General features: G+C 43.2%; 1 protein-coding gene across 1 annotated transcript in view; it reads right to left on the bottom strand.

Moving 5' to 3' along the window:
* Nucleotides 1–12,122, bottom strand: part of LOC104669314 (zinc finger protein 100-like) — a 55,929-nt gene extending 43,807 nt beyond the window's left edge. Inside the window, 2 exon segments of the mRNA XM_030942328.1 lie at nt 540–632; nt 12,117–12,122. Of these exon segments, the coding sequence (XP_030798188.1) occupies nt 540–632; nt 12,117–12,122 (99 nt within the window).
* Between the last annotated feature and the right edge of the window lie 3,725 nt (nt 12,123–15,847).

The following is a 15,847-nucleotide window of genomic DNA, read 5'->3' as shown; positions in this document are numbered from 1 at the left end:
CGCACAGGTTGCAGTGAGCCGAGATCACGTCACTGCACTTCAGCCCGGCCACAGAGTGAGACTCTGTCTTACGGCGGGGGGTGGGGGAGATCAGCTACATGTGTCTTCAGTGGTCTAAATAAAATTTCACATGGGCTCATGTTTCAAGTCAGGTCATTCAATCACGGGAGAGATTCTTCCACCCACTCCTGCTCACTTATGTGCTCAAGAACCACCCACTCAGAAGACATTGCATTATGCCCCAGTGACTGCGCCAGGTGCATTTTACTTTGCAAGCTCTTACACCATGTCACTGGGGTCAATTCTGTTGTTATTGGTCTTTTGGAATACTTTTTGGTAACAAAATTTTCACTTTTTTTCCCACTATTTTTCTTTATATTTATTTCACTATTTTTCTGCCCCCTTAGATAATCCAGGGAGCAGAAATTATTTTTGTGTTTTCCCCTCAATACCAGCATCTGATTGGCTGACCAGCAATGTGTTTCCAAGAAATGAAAGCTAGGTTGGGTGAGGACAATTTTAATGTCTCCAGGGGTTACCTTTTCAAAATAAGAGTGCACCAGAAGATTCCTCTCAGCCCCAGGGCATCCACTTGCTTCCTTGAGAGGACACATTCCATACCTCAGGTCATCCTACGGAGAAAATAAACCAGAAGCTGACATTCACTAGGCACTTTAGCTGACAGAACCATGGTAGATATCTTGGTTTATTCCCAGATAGTACTGAAACCCAGGACCAGGAAGAAACTAAAAGGTGCCTGAGGACACATCACCCCATAGATTTTTCCAAACCAAAAGCTTGACCCAAAAACATTCTGATAAGATCTCTGTGTCTGGCTGGGTGCAGTGGCTCATGCCTGTAATCCCAGCACTTTGGGGGGCCGAGACGGGCGGATCATGAGGTCAGGAGATCAAGACCATCCTGGCTAACACGGTGAAACCCCATCTCTACTAAAATACAAAAAAAATTAGCCAAGCGCGGTGGCGGGCGCCTGTAGTCCCAGCTACTCAGGAGGCTGAGGCAGGAGAATTGCTTGAGCCCAGGAGGCAGAGGTTGCAGTGACCCGAGATCGTGCCATTGCACTCCAGCCTAGGTGACAGAGCAAGACTCCATCTCAAAAAAATAAAAAATAAAAGAGTATTATGACATATCTTTTATATTCATCACCTAGATGATGTGACTCTTCTTCAGTCTATGCCCTGTCAAAAAAAGAATTGTGATGGATCCCCCTGGACCCAGCACCTAGATGATGTAACTCTCACCTTTTGCCTGGACCTTGTATATTTTGGGTATTGTCACATATCACTACGTCTGACATTAGGGGATGGGAGCCTCTTGCCTCAGCCCTGCCTACAGGGGGACTTGTGACATATTTTGGCATACATCACCCGTGAAATATGACTTTCCTCACCTACATGCACCATGCCCAAAGAAAATATTGTAACATATCACTGGGATCAGCCACCAGGTATTGTATCTCACCTCTCAGGGTGCTGCTTATGGACAGCGTTATGACATATCACTGGGCCCAGCAGCCAGGTGATGTGACTTGCTGCCTTCCTGCCTGTGCCTATCTTACAGGAAGAGTTTTTTGGGTTTTTTTTTTTTTTTAAGGAATCTCGCTCTATTGCCCAGACTGGAGTACAGTGGCACAATCTTGGCTCACTGCAACCTCTGCTTCCCAGGTTCAAGTGATTCTCCTGCCTCAGCCTCCTGAGTAGCTGGGATTACAGGTGTGCACCACTATGCCCAGCTAATTTTTGTATTTTCAGTATAGATGGGGTTTCAGCATATCGGCCAGTCTGGTCTCAAACTCCTGACCTCAAGTGATCTACCTGCCTTGGCCTTTCAAAGTGCTGGGATTACAGGCATGAGCCACTGTGCCCAGCTAGGAAGAGATTTTAATGCATCCCTGGCCAAGCACCTAGGCGATGTGACTCTCCTGCCTGGTCCTTGCCCTCAAAAAAGATTGTGGCATATCTCTGGACCAGCCCCAGGTGATATGACTCTCCTGCTCACTCTCTACACACAGGTGTAATTGTGACATATATCTTGCCCCAGCTTACAATTGCTATGGTGATTCTCACACGTCGAACCAGACAACAAAAGAGATATACTCTCTCCTAGCTAGGCTTAGGTAAACAAATACAGTCCTGAGTCTCCTCTTTTTGCAAAGGTCATAGAAAATTACTAGTCTCAGGCCAGGCGCGGTGGCTCAAGCCTGTAATCCCAGCACTTTGGGAGGCCGAGGCAGGCGGATCACGAGATCAGGAGATCGAGACCATCCTGGCTAACATGGTGAAACCCCGTCTCTACTAAAAAATACAAAAAACTAGCCGGGCGAGGTGGCGGGCGCCTGTAGTCCCAGTTACTGGGGAGGCTGAGGCAGGAGAATGGCGTGAACCCGGGAGGCGGAGCTTGCAGTGAGCTGAGATCCGGCCACTGCACTCCAGCCCGGGCCACAGAGTGAGACTCCGTCTCAAAAAAAAAAAAAAAAAGAAAGAAAATTACTAGTCTCTCGAATATTGTAAAAAGCATCTCGGGTGGCACAGAGTATCATCACAAGGCAAAAACACAGATGAGACTGTGTTTCTTAAATGAACACCCTGCCAACCATTATAATTGTAACCTCACCATGGAGAGAGCCCACTGTTGAGGTCCTGACTCTCACATGCAGATGCAGTCCATAGTTGGAATTATGGCTTGTTTTTGTTTCCGTTTTTGTTTTGAGATGGAGTCTTGCTCTGTTGCCCAGGCTGGATTGTGGTGGTGTGATCTCTGCTCACTGCAACCTCTGCCTTCCAGCCTCAAGTGATCCTCCCATCTCAGCCTCCTGAGTAGCTGGGACTACAGGCATCCACCACCACACCTGACAAATTTTTGTATTTTTTAGTAGAGATGGGGTTTCACCTTGTTCGCCAGGCTGGTCTCAGACTTGAACTCCTGACCTCAGATGATCCACCCACCTCAGCCTCCCAAAGTGCTGGGATTATAGGCATGAGCCACCGTGTCCAGCCCATAGTTGGAATTTTGACTGTGATATGCAAACATCCAGTCAAAGTAGGAATAATGACTCATTTCTAAATGTAATTCATAGGCAGGCAAGGACTCTCATATATGGATCAGCCAATTGGAGAGATGTTGACTCTCATTCCTGGGCTTAGAGCCATGGGTCCAACATGGGTTCATACCACCACAAAGGTGTTAAATTGTGACTCTCATGCATATTGTATAAAGCCCTTGGGTAATACATTGAGTGCCCTTACATGGCCCAGTACACAGGTGACATTGTGACACTCATATGCACAACCATGCCAACAGTAAATACTTTCATCCTTTTACATAAACACAACTTACTTCTTTACCTAGAGGCAGTGGAAAGTTGCAAAATTGACTCTCATATGTGGATCTGGCCCATGAGTGGGTTGGTGACTCTCAGATCAAGATTCAGTACACCTGTGAGACTATGATTTTACTGAGGCGACACAGTCTGCAGGAGACATTGAGGTTCTCATGCACGGATCTATCCACATTGAGATTATGACTTGTGTAGTTAGACCCAACATTCTAATGGTGTTGACTTTTTTTCTTTAGATAGAGACAGGCTCTGTCACCCTGTAGTGGCACGATCTCAGCTCACTACAACCTCTGCTTCCCAGGTTCAAGTGATTCTCCTGCCTCAGCCTCCTAAGCAGCTGGGACTACAGGCACCTGCCACTGCACCTAATTTTTGTATTTTTAGTAGAGACCAGATTTCGTCATGTTGGCCAGGCTGGTCTCAAACTCCTGACCTCAGGTGATCGGCTCGCCTCGGCCTCCCAAAGTGCTGGGATTACAGATCTAAGTCACCGCATCTGGCATGATGTTGACTTTCATACCTAGAATGGGGACATGTGAGAAATTGTTCTTCTCATCCTTGGGACTTTCTGGAAGTGTGATTGTGATACATGCCTCTGCTCAGAACCTGAGTGATTTGACTCTCCTGCCTGGGCCCAGCACACAGATGGGATTGTGACACATCGTTGGACCCAGCATGTAGATGATGTGACCCTATGCTCTTGCCTTGGTGCTGCCAGAGAGGGCATTGTGACATATCACTGGTCCCCACACCCAGGTAATGTGTTTCTCTTTTCTGTGCCCTGCCCACATGGGATATTGTAACATATTGCTGGGTCTAACACCCAGATGATGTGAATATCTCACCTACACTGTCTATAGGGAGCATTTTGCCATATTTCTGAACCTATTGTCTATTTGATGTTACTCCCCACTTTTCCATGAGTTTTTCTCTAGGAGACATTGTAACATATCTGTGCCAAGCATCTCGGTGATGTTACTCTTCTCTCCTGCCTGGGCCCTGACCACAGAAGGGACAGTGGCTAATCCCTAGGCCCAGTACACAGGTGATGTAATTTTTCTGCCTGGTCCCTGGCCACAGGGGACATTATGGCAGCTCCCTGGGACCATAAACTAGATGATATGACTCTCCTTTCGTCTCTGAGAGCTGTCCACCGTGGGGATTGTGACATATAACTTGTCTCAGCACCTACATAATGAGACTTGATTGTGACATATAACCAGGCCCAGTTCCTAGGTTATGTTTATTTTTATTTTTATTTTTTATTTTTTATTTCTTGAGACGGAGTCTCGCTGTCGCCCAGGCTGGAGTGCAGTGGCCGGATCTCAGCTCACTGCAAGCTCCGCCTCCCGGGTTCACGCCATTCTCCTGCCTCAGCCTCCCGAGTAGTTGGGACTACAGGCGCCCGCCACCTCGCCCAGCTAGTTTTTTGTATTTTTTAGTAGAGACGGGGTTTCACCATGTTAGCCAGGATGGTCTCGATCTCCTGACCTTGTGATCCGCCCGTCTCGGCCTCCCAAAGTGCTGGGATTACAGGCTTGAGCCACCGCGCCCGGCCAGTTCCTAGGTTATGTGACTCTTCTCTTCTTCATGAGCCGTGCCCACATAGGGCATTTTGACATATCTCTGGAGCCCTCTCAGGTGATGTGACTCTGCTGCATGAGCCCCCTTTTTTTAGGGGATATTGTGCCATATCTTTTGACCTAGCATCAAGGTGATGTGACTCTCCTTTACTACTTGGACCCTGTATACATTGTGTGTATTAAAATTTGGCTCATCCAGCACCTAGGTAATGTGACTCTCCTGCATGGGCCCTGCTAATAGGGAAATTACGGTATTTTTTTAAAACTCACCTATATGATGTGACTCTCCTTTTTTACCTGAACCCTGAAAAAAGGGGGATTGTGACATATCATTGCACCTAGCATCTAGGTGATACCACTCTCCTGTTTTTTATTGTTGTTTTTCTTTTTGTTTTTTTTCGAGACCGAGTTTTGCTCTGGTCACCCAGTGCAGTGGCATAATCTCAGCTCACTGCAATCTCTGCCTCCCAGGTTCAATCGATTATCCTGCCTCAGCCTCCCAAGTAGCTGGGATTACAAGTGTGCACCACCACGCTAGGCTAATTTTTGTATTTGTTAGTGGAGACGGGGTTTCACCACGTTGGCCAGGCTGGTCTCAATCTCCTATGTTGCTGTGTCACACCAAATGGGTGAAAAGCCCTGCCCAGAGGAGCCCTTGTGACATATCTCTGCATCCATTACTTTGGAGGTGTGACTCTCATCTTCCATGTGCACCATGCCCACACAGAAGACTGGGACATATTTCTGAGTTCAGCAACCATGTGGTGTGTGTTTTGTACGCAGGCCTTGCCTGCAGAGAGAGTTATGACATATAGCTAGGCCTGGTACCCAAGGGATGTTACTTTGCTGTCTGTGCCTTGCTTTCAGGAGAGAATTGTAAAAGAACACTGGTCAGGCAATTAGGTGATATCACTCTCTTGCCTGGTCCCTGCTCTGGAAAAATTGTGACATATTCCTAACCCAGGAGTCAGGTGATGTTACTCTCCTGTTTGCTTTCTTTATATTATTATTATTATTATTATTATTATTATTATTATTATTATACTTTAAGTTTGAGGGTACATGTGAACAATGTGCAGGTTTGCTACATAGGTATACATGTGCCATGTTGGTTTCCTGAACCCATCAACTCATCATTTACACTATGTATTTCTCCTAATGCTATCCCTCCCCCAACCCCCCACCCCACAACAGGCCCCAGTGTATGATGTTCCTCACCCTGTGTCCAAGTGTTCTCATTGTTCAATTCCCACCTATGAGTGAGAACATGAAGTGTTTGGTTTTCTGTCCTTGTGATAGTTTGCTGAGAATTATGGTTTCCAGCTTCATCCATGTCCCTGCAAAGGACATAAACTCATCCTTTTTTATGGCTGCATAGTATTCCATGGTGTATATGTGCCACATTTTCTTAATCCAGTCTATCATTGATGGACATTTGGGTTGGTTCCAAGTCTTTGCTATTGCGAATAGTGCTGCAATAAACATACATGTGCATGTCTTTAGACTAGCATAATTTATAATCCTTTGGGTATATACCCGGTAATGGGATTGCTGGCTAAAGTTCTAGATCTAGTTCTAGATCACTGAGGAATCACCACACTATCTTCCACAATAGTTGAACTAATTAACAGTCCCACCAACAGTGTAAAAGCGATCCTATTTCTCCACATCCTCTCCAGCATCTGTTGTTTCCTGACTTTTTAATGATCGCCATTCTAACTGGTATGAGATGGCATCTCATTGTGGTTTTGATTTGCATTTCTCTGATGACCAGTGCTGATGAGCATTTTTTCATGTGTCTGTTGGCTGCATAAATGTCTTCTTTTGAGAAGTGTCTGTTCATATCCTTTGCCCACTTTTTGTTGGGGTTGTTTGTTTTTTTCTTGTAAATTTGTTCAAGTTCTTTGTAGATTCTAGATATTAACCCTTTGTCAGATGGGTAGATTGCAAAAATTTTCTCCCATTCTGTAGGTTGCCCGTTCACTCTGACAGTAGCTTCTTTTGCTGTGCAGAAGCTCTTTAGTTTAATTAGAACCCATTTGTCTATTTTGGATTTTGTTGCCATTGCTTCTGGTGTTTTAGTCATGAAGTCCTCGCCCATGCCTATGTCCTGAATGGTATTGCCTAGGTTTACTTCTAAGGTTTTCATAGTTTTAGGTCTAACATTTAAGTCTTCCATCCATCTTGAATTAATTTTTGTATAAGGTGTAAGGAAGGGATCCAGTTTCAGCTTTCTACATATGGCTAGCCAGTTTTTCCAGCACCATTTTTAAAATAGGGAATACTTTCCCCGTGTCTTGCTTTTATCAGGTTTGTCACAGATCAGATGGTTGTAGATGTGTGGTGTTATTTCTGAGGCCTCTGTTCTGTTCTATTGGTCTATATCTCTGTTTTGGTACCAGTATCATGCTGTTTTGGTTACTGTAGCCTTGCAGTATAGTTTGAAGTCAGGTAGTGTGATGCCTTCGGCTTTGTTCTTTTGGCTTAGTATTGTCTTGGCAATGTGGGCTCCTTTTTGGTTCCATGGGAACTTTAAAGTAGTTTTTCCAATTCTGTGAAGAAAGTCATTGGTAGCTTGATGGGGATGGCATTGAATCTATAAATTACCTTGGGCAGTATGGCCATTTTCAAGATATTGATTCTTCCATTCATTTGTGTCCTCTTCTATTTCATTGAATAGTGGTTTGTAGTTCTCCTTGAAGAGGTCCTTCACATCCCTTATAAGTTGGATTCTTAGGTATTTTATTCTTTTTGTAGCCATTGTGAATGGAAGTTCACTCATGATTTGACTCTCTGTTTGTTTATTATTGGTGTATAACAATGCTTGTGATTTTTGCACATTGATTTTGTATCCTGAGACTTTACTGAAGTTGCTTATCAGCTTAAGGAGATTTTGGGCTGAGACAATGGAGTTTTCTAAATATACAATCATGTCATCTGCAAACAGGGACAATTTGACTTCCTCTTTTCCTAATTGAATACCCTTTATTTCTTTCTTTTTTCTGATTGCCCTGGCCAACACTATGTTGAATAGGAGTGGTGAGAGAGGGCATCTCTGTCTTGTGCCAGTTTTCAAAGGGAATGCTTCCAGTTTTTGCCCATTCAGTATGATATTGGCTGTGGGTTTGTCATAAATAGCTCTTATTATTTTGAAACACGTTCCATCAATACCTAGTTTTTGAGAGTTTTTAGCATGAAGTGCTGTTGAATTTTGTCGAAGGCCTTTTCTGCATCTATTGAGATAATCATGTGGTTTTTGTCGTTGGTTCTGTTTTGTGATGGATTATGTTTATTGGTTTGCATATGTTGAACCAGCCTTGCCTCCCAGGGGTGAAGCCAACTTGATCTTGGTGGATAAACTTTTGATGTGCTGCTGGATTCGGTTTGCCAGCATTTCATTGAGGATTTTTGCATTGATGTTCATCAGGGATATTGTTCTAAAGTTCTTTGTTGTTGTTGTTGTTGTTGTTGTTATGTCTCTGCCAGGCTTTGGTATCAGGATGATGCTGGCCTCATAAAATGAGTTAGGGAGGATTTCTTCCTTTTCTATTGATTGGAATAGTTTCAGAAGGAATGGTACCAGTCCCTCTTTGTAACTCTAGTAGAATTCGATTGTGAATCCATCTGGTACTGGATTTTTTTTTTTGGTTGGTAGCCTATTAATTATTGCCTCAATTTCAGAGCCTGTTATTGGTCTATCCAGCGATTCAACTTCTTCCTGGTTTAGTCTTGGGAGGGCGTATGTGTCCAAGAATGTATCCATTTCTTCTAGATTTTCTAGTTTACTTGTGTAGAGGTGTTTATAGTATTCTCTGATGGTAGTTTCTATTTCTGTGGGATCCGTGGTGATATCCCCTTTATCATTTTTTATTGCATCTATTTGATTCTTCTCTCTTTTCTTCTTTATTACTCTTGCTAGCAGTCTATCAATTTTGTTGATCTTTTCCAAAAACCAGCTCCTGGATTCATTGATTTTTTGAAGGGTTTTTTGTGTCTCTATCTCCTTCAGTTCTGCTCTGATCTTAGTTATTTCTTGCCTTCTGCTAGCTTTTGAATTTGTTTGCTCTTACTTCTCTAGTTCTTTTCATTGTGATATTAGGGTGTTGATTTTCAGATCTTCCCTGCTTTCTTTTATGGGCACTTAGTGCTATAAATTTCCCTCTACACACTGCTTTAAATGTGTCCCAGAGATTCCAGTACGTGTGTCTTTGTTCTCATTGGTTTCAAAGAACATCTTTATTTCTGCCTTCATTCTGTTATTTACCTAGTAGTCATTCAGGAGCAAGTTGTTCAGTTTCCTTGTAGTTGTGTGTTTTTGAGTGAGTTTCTTAGTCCTGAGTTCTAATATCATTGCACTGTAGTCTGAGAGGCAGTTTGTTGTGATTTCTGTTCTTCTACATTTGCTGAGGAGTGCTTTACTTCCAACTATGTGGTCAATTTTAGAATAAGTGAGATGTGGTGCTGAGAAGAATGTATATTCTGTTGATTTGGGGTGGAGAGTTCTGTAGATGTCTGTTAGGTCTGCTTGGTGCAGAGCTGAGTTCAAGTCCTGGGTATCCTTGTTAATCTTCTGTCTCATTGATCTGTCTAATATTGACAGTGGGGTGTTAAAGTCTCCCAATATTATTGTGTGGGAGTCTAAGTCTCTTTGTAGGTCTCTAAGGACTTGCTTTATGAATCTGGGTGCTCCTTTGTTGGGTGCATGTATATTTAGGAGAGTTAGCTCTTCCTGTTGAATTGATGCCTTTATATGTAATGGCCTGCTTTGTCTCTTTTGATCTTTGTTGGTTTAAAGTCTGTTTTATCAGAGACTAAAATTGCATCCCCTGCTTTTTTTTTTTTTTTTTCCTTTACATTTGCTTGGTTGATCTTCCTCCATCCCTTTATTTTGAGCCTATGTGTGTCTCTGCACGTGAGATGGGTCTCCTAAATACAGCACACTGATGGGTCTTGTCTCTTTAAACAATTTGCCAGTCTGTGTCTTTTAATTGGGGCATTTAGCCCATTTACATTTAAGGTTAATATTGTTATGTGTGAATTTGATCCTGTCATTATGATGTTAGCTGGTTATTTTGCCCATTTATTGATGCAGTTTCTTTGTAGCATCGATGGTCTTTAAAATTTGGCATGTTTTTGCAGTGGCTGGTACTGGTTGTTCCTTTCCATGTTTAGTTCTTCTTTCAGGAGCTCTTGTAAGGCAGGCCTGGTGGTGACAAAATCTCTCAGCATTTGCTTGTCTGTAAAGGATTTTATTTCTCCTTCGCTTATGAAGCTTAGTTTGGCTGGATATGATATTCTGGTTTGAAAATTCTTTTCTTTAAGAATGTTGAATATTGGCCCCCACTCTCTTCTGGCTTGTAGAGTTTCTGCTGAGAGATCCGCTGTTAGTCTGATGGGCTTCCCTTTGTGGGTAACCCGACCTTTCTCTCTGGCTGCCCTTAACATTTTTTCCTTCATTTCAACCTTGGTGAATCTGACAATTATGTGTCTTGGGTTGGTCTTCTTGAGGAGTATCTTTGTGGTGTTCTCTGTATTTCCTGAATTTGAAAGTTGGCCTGCCTTGCTAGGTTGGGGAAGTTATCCTGGATAATATCCTGAAGAGAGTTTTCCAGCTTGGTTCCATTCTCCCCATCACTTTCAGGTACACCAATCAAACGTAGGTTTGGTCTTTTCACATAGTCCAGTATTTCTTGGAGGCTTTGTTTATTTCTTTTTACTCTTTTTCCTCTAAACTTCTCTTCTTGCTTCATTTCATTAACTTGTTCTTCAGTCACTGATACCCTTTCTTCCACTTGATCGAATAGGCTACTGAAACTTGTGCATGTGTCACGTAGTTCTCGTGCCATGGTTTTCAGCTCCCTCAGGTCATTTAAGGTATTTTCTACACTGTTTATTCTCGTTAGCCATTTGTGTAATCTTTTTTCAAAGTTTTTAGCTTCCTTGTGATGGGTTCGAACATCTTCCTTTACCTTGGAGAAGTTTGTTATTACCAACCTTCTACTTCTGCCCACTCGTCAAAGTCATTCTCCATCCAGCTTTGTTTTATTGCTGGTGAGGAGCTGCAATTCTCTGGAGAAGAGGCCCTCTGGTTTTTAGAGATTTTAGCTTTTCTGCTCTGGTTTCTCCCCATCTTTGGGGTTTTATCTACCTTTGGTCTTTGATGATGGTGACTTACAGATGGGGTTTTGGTGTGGGTGTCCTTTGTGTTGATATTGATGCTATTCCTTTCTGTCTGTTAGTTTTCCTTCTAACAGTCAGGTCCCTCAGCTGCAGGTCTGTTGGAGTTTGCTGGAGGTCCACTCCAGGTCCTGTTTGCCTGGGTATCACTAGCAGAGGCTGCAGAGCAGCAACTATTTCAGAACTGCAAATATTGATGCCTGGTCCTTCTTCTGGAAGCTTCATCTCAGAGGGACACCCGGCTGTATGAGGTGTCAGTCGGCCCCTACTGGGAGATGTCTCCCAGTTAGGCTACATGGGGGTCAGGGACCCACTTGAGGAGGCAGTCTGTCCATTCTCAGAGCTCAAACACCATGCAGGGAGAACCACTGGTCTCTTCAGAGCTGTCATACAGGGATGTTTAAGTCTGCAGAAGTTTCTGCTGCCTTTTGTTCAGGCATGCCCTGCCCCCAGAACTGGGGTCTACAGAGGCAGGACAGCCTTATTGAACTGCTGTGGGCTCACCCAGTTCGAGCTTCCCAGTCACTTTGTTTACCTACTCAAGCTTCAGCAATGGCAGACGCCCCTCCCCCAGCCAGGCTGCCTTCTAGCAGTTGGATCTCGGACTGCTGCACTAGCAGTGAGCAAGGCTCTGTGGGCATGGGACCTGCTTAACCAGGCATGGGATATAATCTCCTGGTGTGCCATTTGCTAAGATCATTGGAAAAGTGGAGTATTTAGGTGGCAATGTCCCGATTTTCCCGGTACAGTCTGTCACACCTTCCCTTGGGTAGGAAAGGGAAATCCCCAGACCCTTTGTGCTTCCTGGGTAAGGTGATGCCCTGCCCTGCTTTGGCTTGCCCTCCATGGGCTGCACCCACTGTCCAACCAGTCTCAATGAGATGAACCAGGTACCTCAGTTGGCAATGCAGAAGTCACCCGTCTTCTGTGTTAATCACACTGGGAGCTGCAGACCGGAGCTCTTCCGATTCGGCCATCTTGGAACGGACCCAGTGTACCTTCATTTTCAATAAATTTCTGCTTTTGTTGCTTTATTCTTTCCTTGCTTTGTTTGTGCATTTTGTCCAATTATTTGTTCAAGATGCTAAGAATCTGGACACCCTCAACTAGTAACAAGTAGACCATTTATCTAACAATTATCTATTTAACTTTAGTTATTTGTTCAAGGCTAAAAAGCATGCTTCGAACTCTTGGTATTATCCTCCTGATAGTCAAAATAGTAGTCTCTCTGCTGCACTGTATTCTCTCAAAAGTTACAAATGTTTGCATGAAGTCATCTGTAGAATGTCAAATGGTCTCCCTCTAACTGGAGTGACAGAAACTCAAAGACATATGTGACTATGAAGACTCCATAACCTATGAATAAAGTTATAAAGATAAAAATCCAAAATAATGGAAACTGAGAGTGGCACAGAGGCCCTGAAGTTTGGTCACACTCTGAGCTATGTGAAAACTTACTAAAAGAATTTCTTCAACATAATTATTGGAGGCCATCATTGTGGACTGAGTTTGTTCACTAGACCCAAACAGATCAAACTAAAATGAGTCACTCATGCTAAATGTGATATAATCAAACTGAAAATTTAAGCAAATATGCAGATCCTAAAACAGGCCAGGTTTTGGTTTCCTTCTGTAAACAGATTTCAACACAAGGAGGTCCCCTGTACTCTAACCCTTTAAAAAATAAATAATAAAAAATAATAACCTTGGCCGGGCGCGGTGGCTCAAGCCTGTAATCCCAGCACTTTGGGAGGCCAAGACGGGTGGATCACGAGGTCAGGAGATCGAGACCATCCTGGCTAACATGGTGAAACCCCGTCTCTACTAAAAATACAAAAACTAGCCAGGCGAGGTGGCGGGTGCCTGTAGTCCCAGCTACTCGGGAGGCTGAGGCAGGAGAATGGCGTAAACCCGGGAGGCGGAGCTTGCAGTGAGCTGAGATCTGGCCACTGCACTCCAGTCTGGGCGACAGAGCGAGACTCCGCCTCAAAAAAAAATAAAAAATAAAAAAATAATAACCTTAAGTTCTTGTTTCCATTTTATAAAACTCACAGTTCTGCTATTTCACAGTGGGATTTGAGACTAAATTAGTATATTTTTGATAGTAACAGAATTATTTTACTGTCTAAACTTTTGGTCTATATCTCAAAATTTAGAAGACGAGCAAAAGAGAGAAATTGTTAAATTAATTATACCCTAAAGCTGCCTCCTTTTATGTTTAATTTTGGATTTCGGCCAACAGTTTCTTTTCTTTTAATTTTTTTTCTTTGAGATGGAGTCTTGCTCTATTACCTGGGCTGGAGGGCAGTGGCAGGATCTCCGCTTACTGCAAGCTCTACCTCCCAGGTTCATGCCATTCTCCTGCCTCAGCCTCCTGAGTAGCTGGGACTACAGGTGCCTGCCACCACGCCTGGCTAATTTTTTGTATTTTTAGTAGGGACGGACTTTCACTGTGTTAGCCAGGATGGTCTCAATCTCCTGACCTCGTGAGATTGGCCTCCCAAGGTGCTGGGATTACAGGTGTGAGACACCACTCCTGGCCCCCTCTTTTTTTTTTTTTTTTTTTTACATAGTAAACTGACACCTAATTGGATATGTAAATAGACTAATCCATTCTTGTACCAACTGCTGTATTTTGGCCAATAAAAGGACATCAACTATTCAAAACATATTTTAATAAGACAAATCTCAAGCTGTAATCAATAGAGCTGTTTCTGTACATAACTTTCATTTTCTCTATATCACTTTGCATTTTCTGTCTACAAATCTTTTACCACCATGTGGCTTTGCTGGAGTCTCTCTGAGCGTACCCTGGATCCACAGTCTACCTGATGTGCAAATCACTCTTTGCTCAATTAAACTGCTAAATTTAATTTCTATAAAGTTTTTTCCTTTGAAAAGTTTTCAAATTTTTTCTATGATGAAAAATAATAACGTGTTGTTGCACTTTGATTTTCTAAACTCATTCCTCAGCTATTTTCCCAAATTATTCTATGTCCTTTCAAAATGCTTCTTTAATTTTTTTTAATTTTTTTTTTTTTGACAGTGTCTCACCCTATGACCCTGGCTGGAGAGTAGTGATGTAACCAATTATGGCTCACTGCAGCCCTAACTTTCCAGGCTTGAGCAATCTTTCTGCCTCAGCCACCCAATTAGCTGGGACTACCATGACATAAGCCTGGTTAATTTTTTATGAAGACAGCATTTTACTATATTGCCCAGGCTGCACTTGAACTTCTGGGCTCAAGTGATTCTCCCGTCTCAGTCTCCCAAAGTGCTAGGATTACAGGTGTGAGCCACTGTGTGCTTCTGCAATTTCTTGAGCGGATTCTTTCCTATAATAAACATACTGTATGGGCAAAAAATCTAAATAGGAATCTGGCTTCTATTTTAGAAGTGTCACTCTCCAGGATTTCAAGGGCCTCTGGCAGCTACTTTAGTATTATAGCTTGATCTCTAGAAGTGCATGGGCTTTGGAGTCAGACAGAGTTGATCCCGAGTCTCAGCCCAGCTATTTAGTAGCTGTGGGTCCTTGAACAAGTTTCTTGATGTGATGTGGAAGACATTTTCTTTCTTTCTTTTTTTTTTTTTTTTTGATATGGAGTTTTGCTCTTGTCCCCCAGGCTGGAGTGCAGTGGCGTGATCTCTGCTCACTGCAACCTCTGCCTCCCAGGTTCAAGCCATTCTCCTGTCTCAGGCTCCCGAGTAGCTGGGATTACAGGCACCTGCCACCATTCCCAGCTAATTTTTTTTTTTTTTTTTTTTTTTTTTTTTTTGTATTTTTAGTAGAGAAGGGTTTTGCCATGTTGGCCAGGCTAGTCTCAGACTCCTGACCTCAGCGATCCGCCTGCCTCGGCCTCCCAAAGTGCTAGGATTACAGGTGTGAACCACCATGCCCGGCCAATGTGGAAGACTTCTATCAACCACATATGCAAAAAAGGCAGACTGATTCTGATTGCAAAAACTGTAGCAATTTTTCATTCCTCCTATATCCATTGCCAGGTGCTTTTACAGCTGTTCCTATTGAGATACAGAATCTGTTTTTCAAGCCATAGATCTGGCTGATCTGATTTTCTTAGGACAGCAGAAACCTATGAACATGACAGTGTGCTAGTCTGGGGCTTGAGCTCAAATGGTATTGAATGCTTCTGTTTTTATTTCAGAATTCTGCCATCTCCATGGAAAAAGCCTCTGTTAGCCAGATGAAGGATAAGATATCATGAGAAAAAGCAAGGTGTCCCTGTTGACAGGCCCAGAAGCAGAAGCTCACCCCCAGAAGCACGGCTACTTAGTCAACAAGCAGCTGATGACATATGTCTGGAGGAGGTCAGCTGAGACCAGAAGAATGGCCCCACTGAGCCCAGCCTAAATGGCTGATCATTTCAATAATGAGCTAATCAGTTTCGGATAGTTTGTTATGCTGCAATAGCTAACTAATACACGCACCCAGTGCAGACAGGATGCCAGGATTTAATGACATGTTGATTACTAGTTACCTTCTAACAGTGGGCACCCTAAAGGTATTGATTTTTTTTCCCCTGATTTAAAGTCGGATGTCTGGTAAGATCATGTTGATTAATGCAGAAATACAGGTAGACATGTATGCATGTGATTGGTGCTTATGCTCATACAGTCACCCACACCACAGAAGAAATCAGATAACAGCCTGACCATTAGGGTCAAGGTTAAATAGCAAAATAAGTTTGCCTCCAATCTATTTTCTTCATAT

Source organism: Rhinopithecus roxellana, chromosome 12 (genome assembly GCF_007565055.1).
Source record: "Rhinopithecus roxellana isolate Shanxi Qingling chromosome 12, ASM756505v1, whole genome shotgun sequence".
In the NCBI taxonomy this organism is placed as follows: domain Eukaryota; kingdom Metazoa; phylum Chordata; class Mammalia; order Primates; family Cercopithecidae; genus Rhinopithecus; species Rhinopithecus roxellana.
Note: the sequence above shows the minus strand (reverse complement) of the source record. Positions and strands in the feature narration are given on the sequence as shown.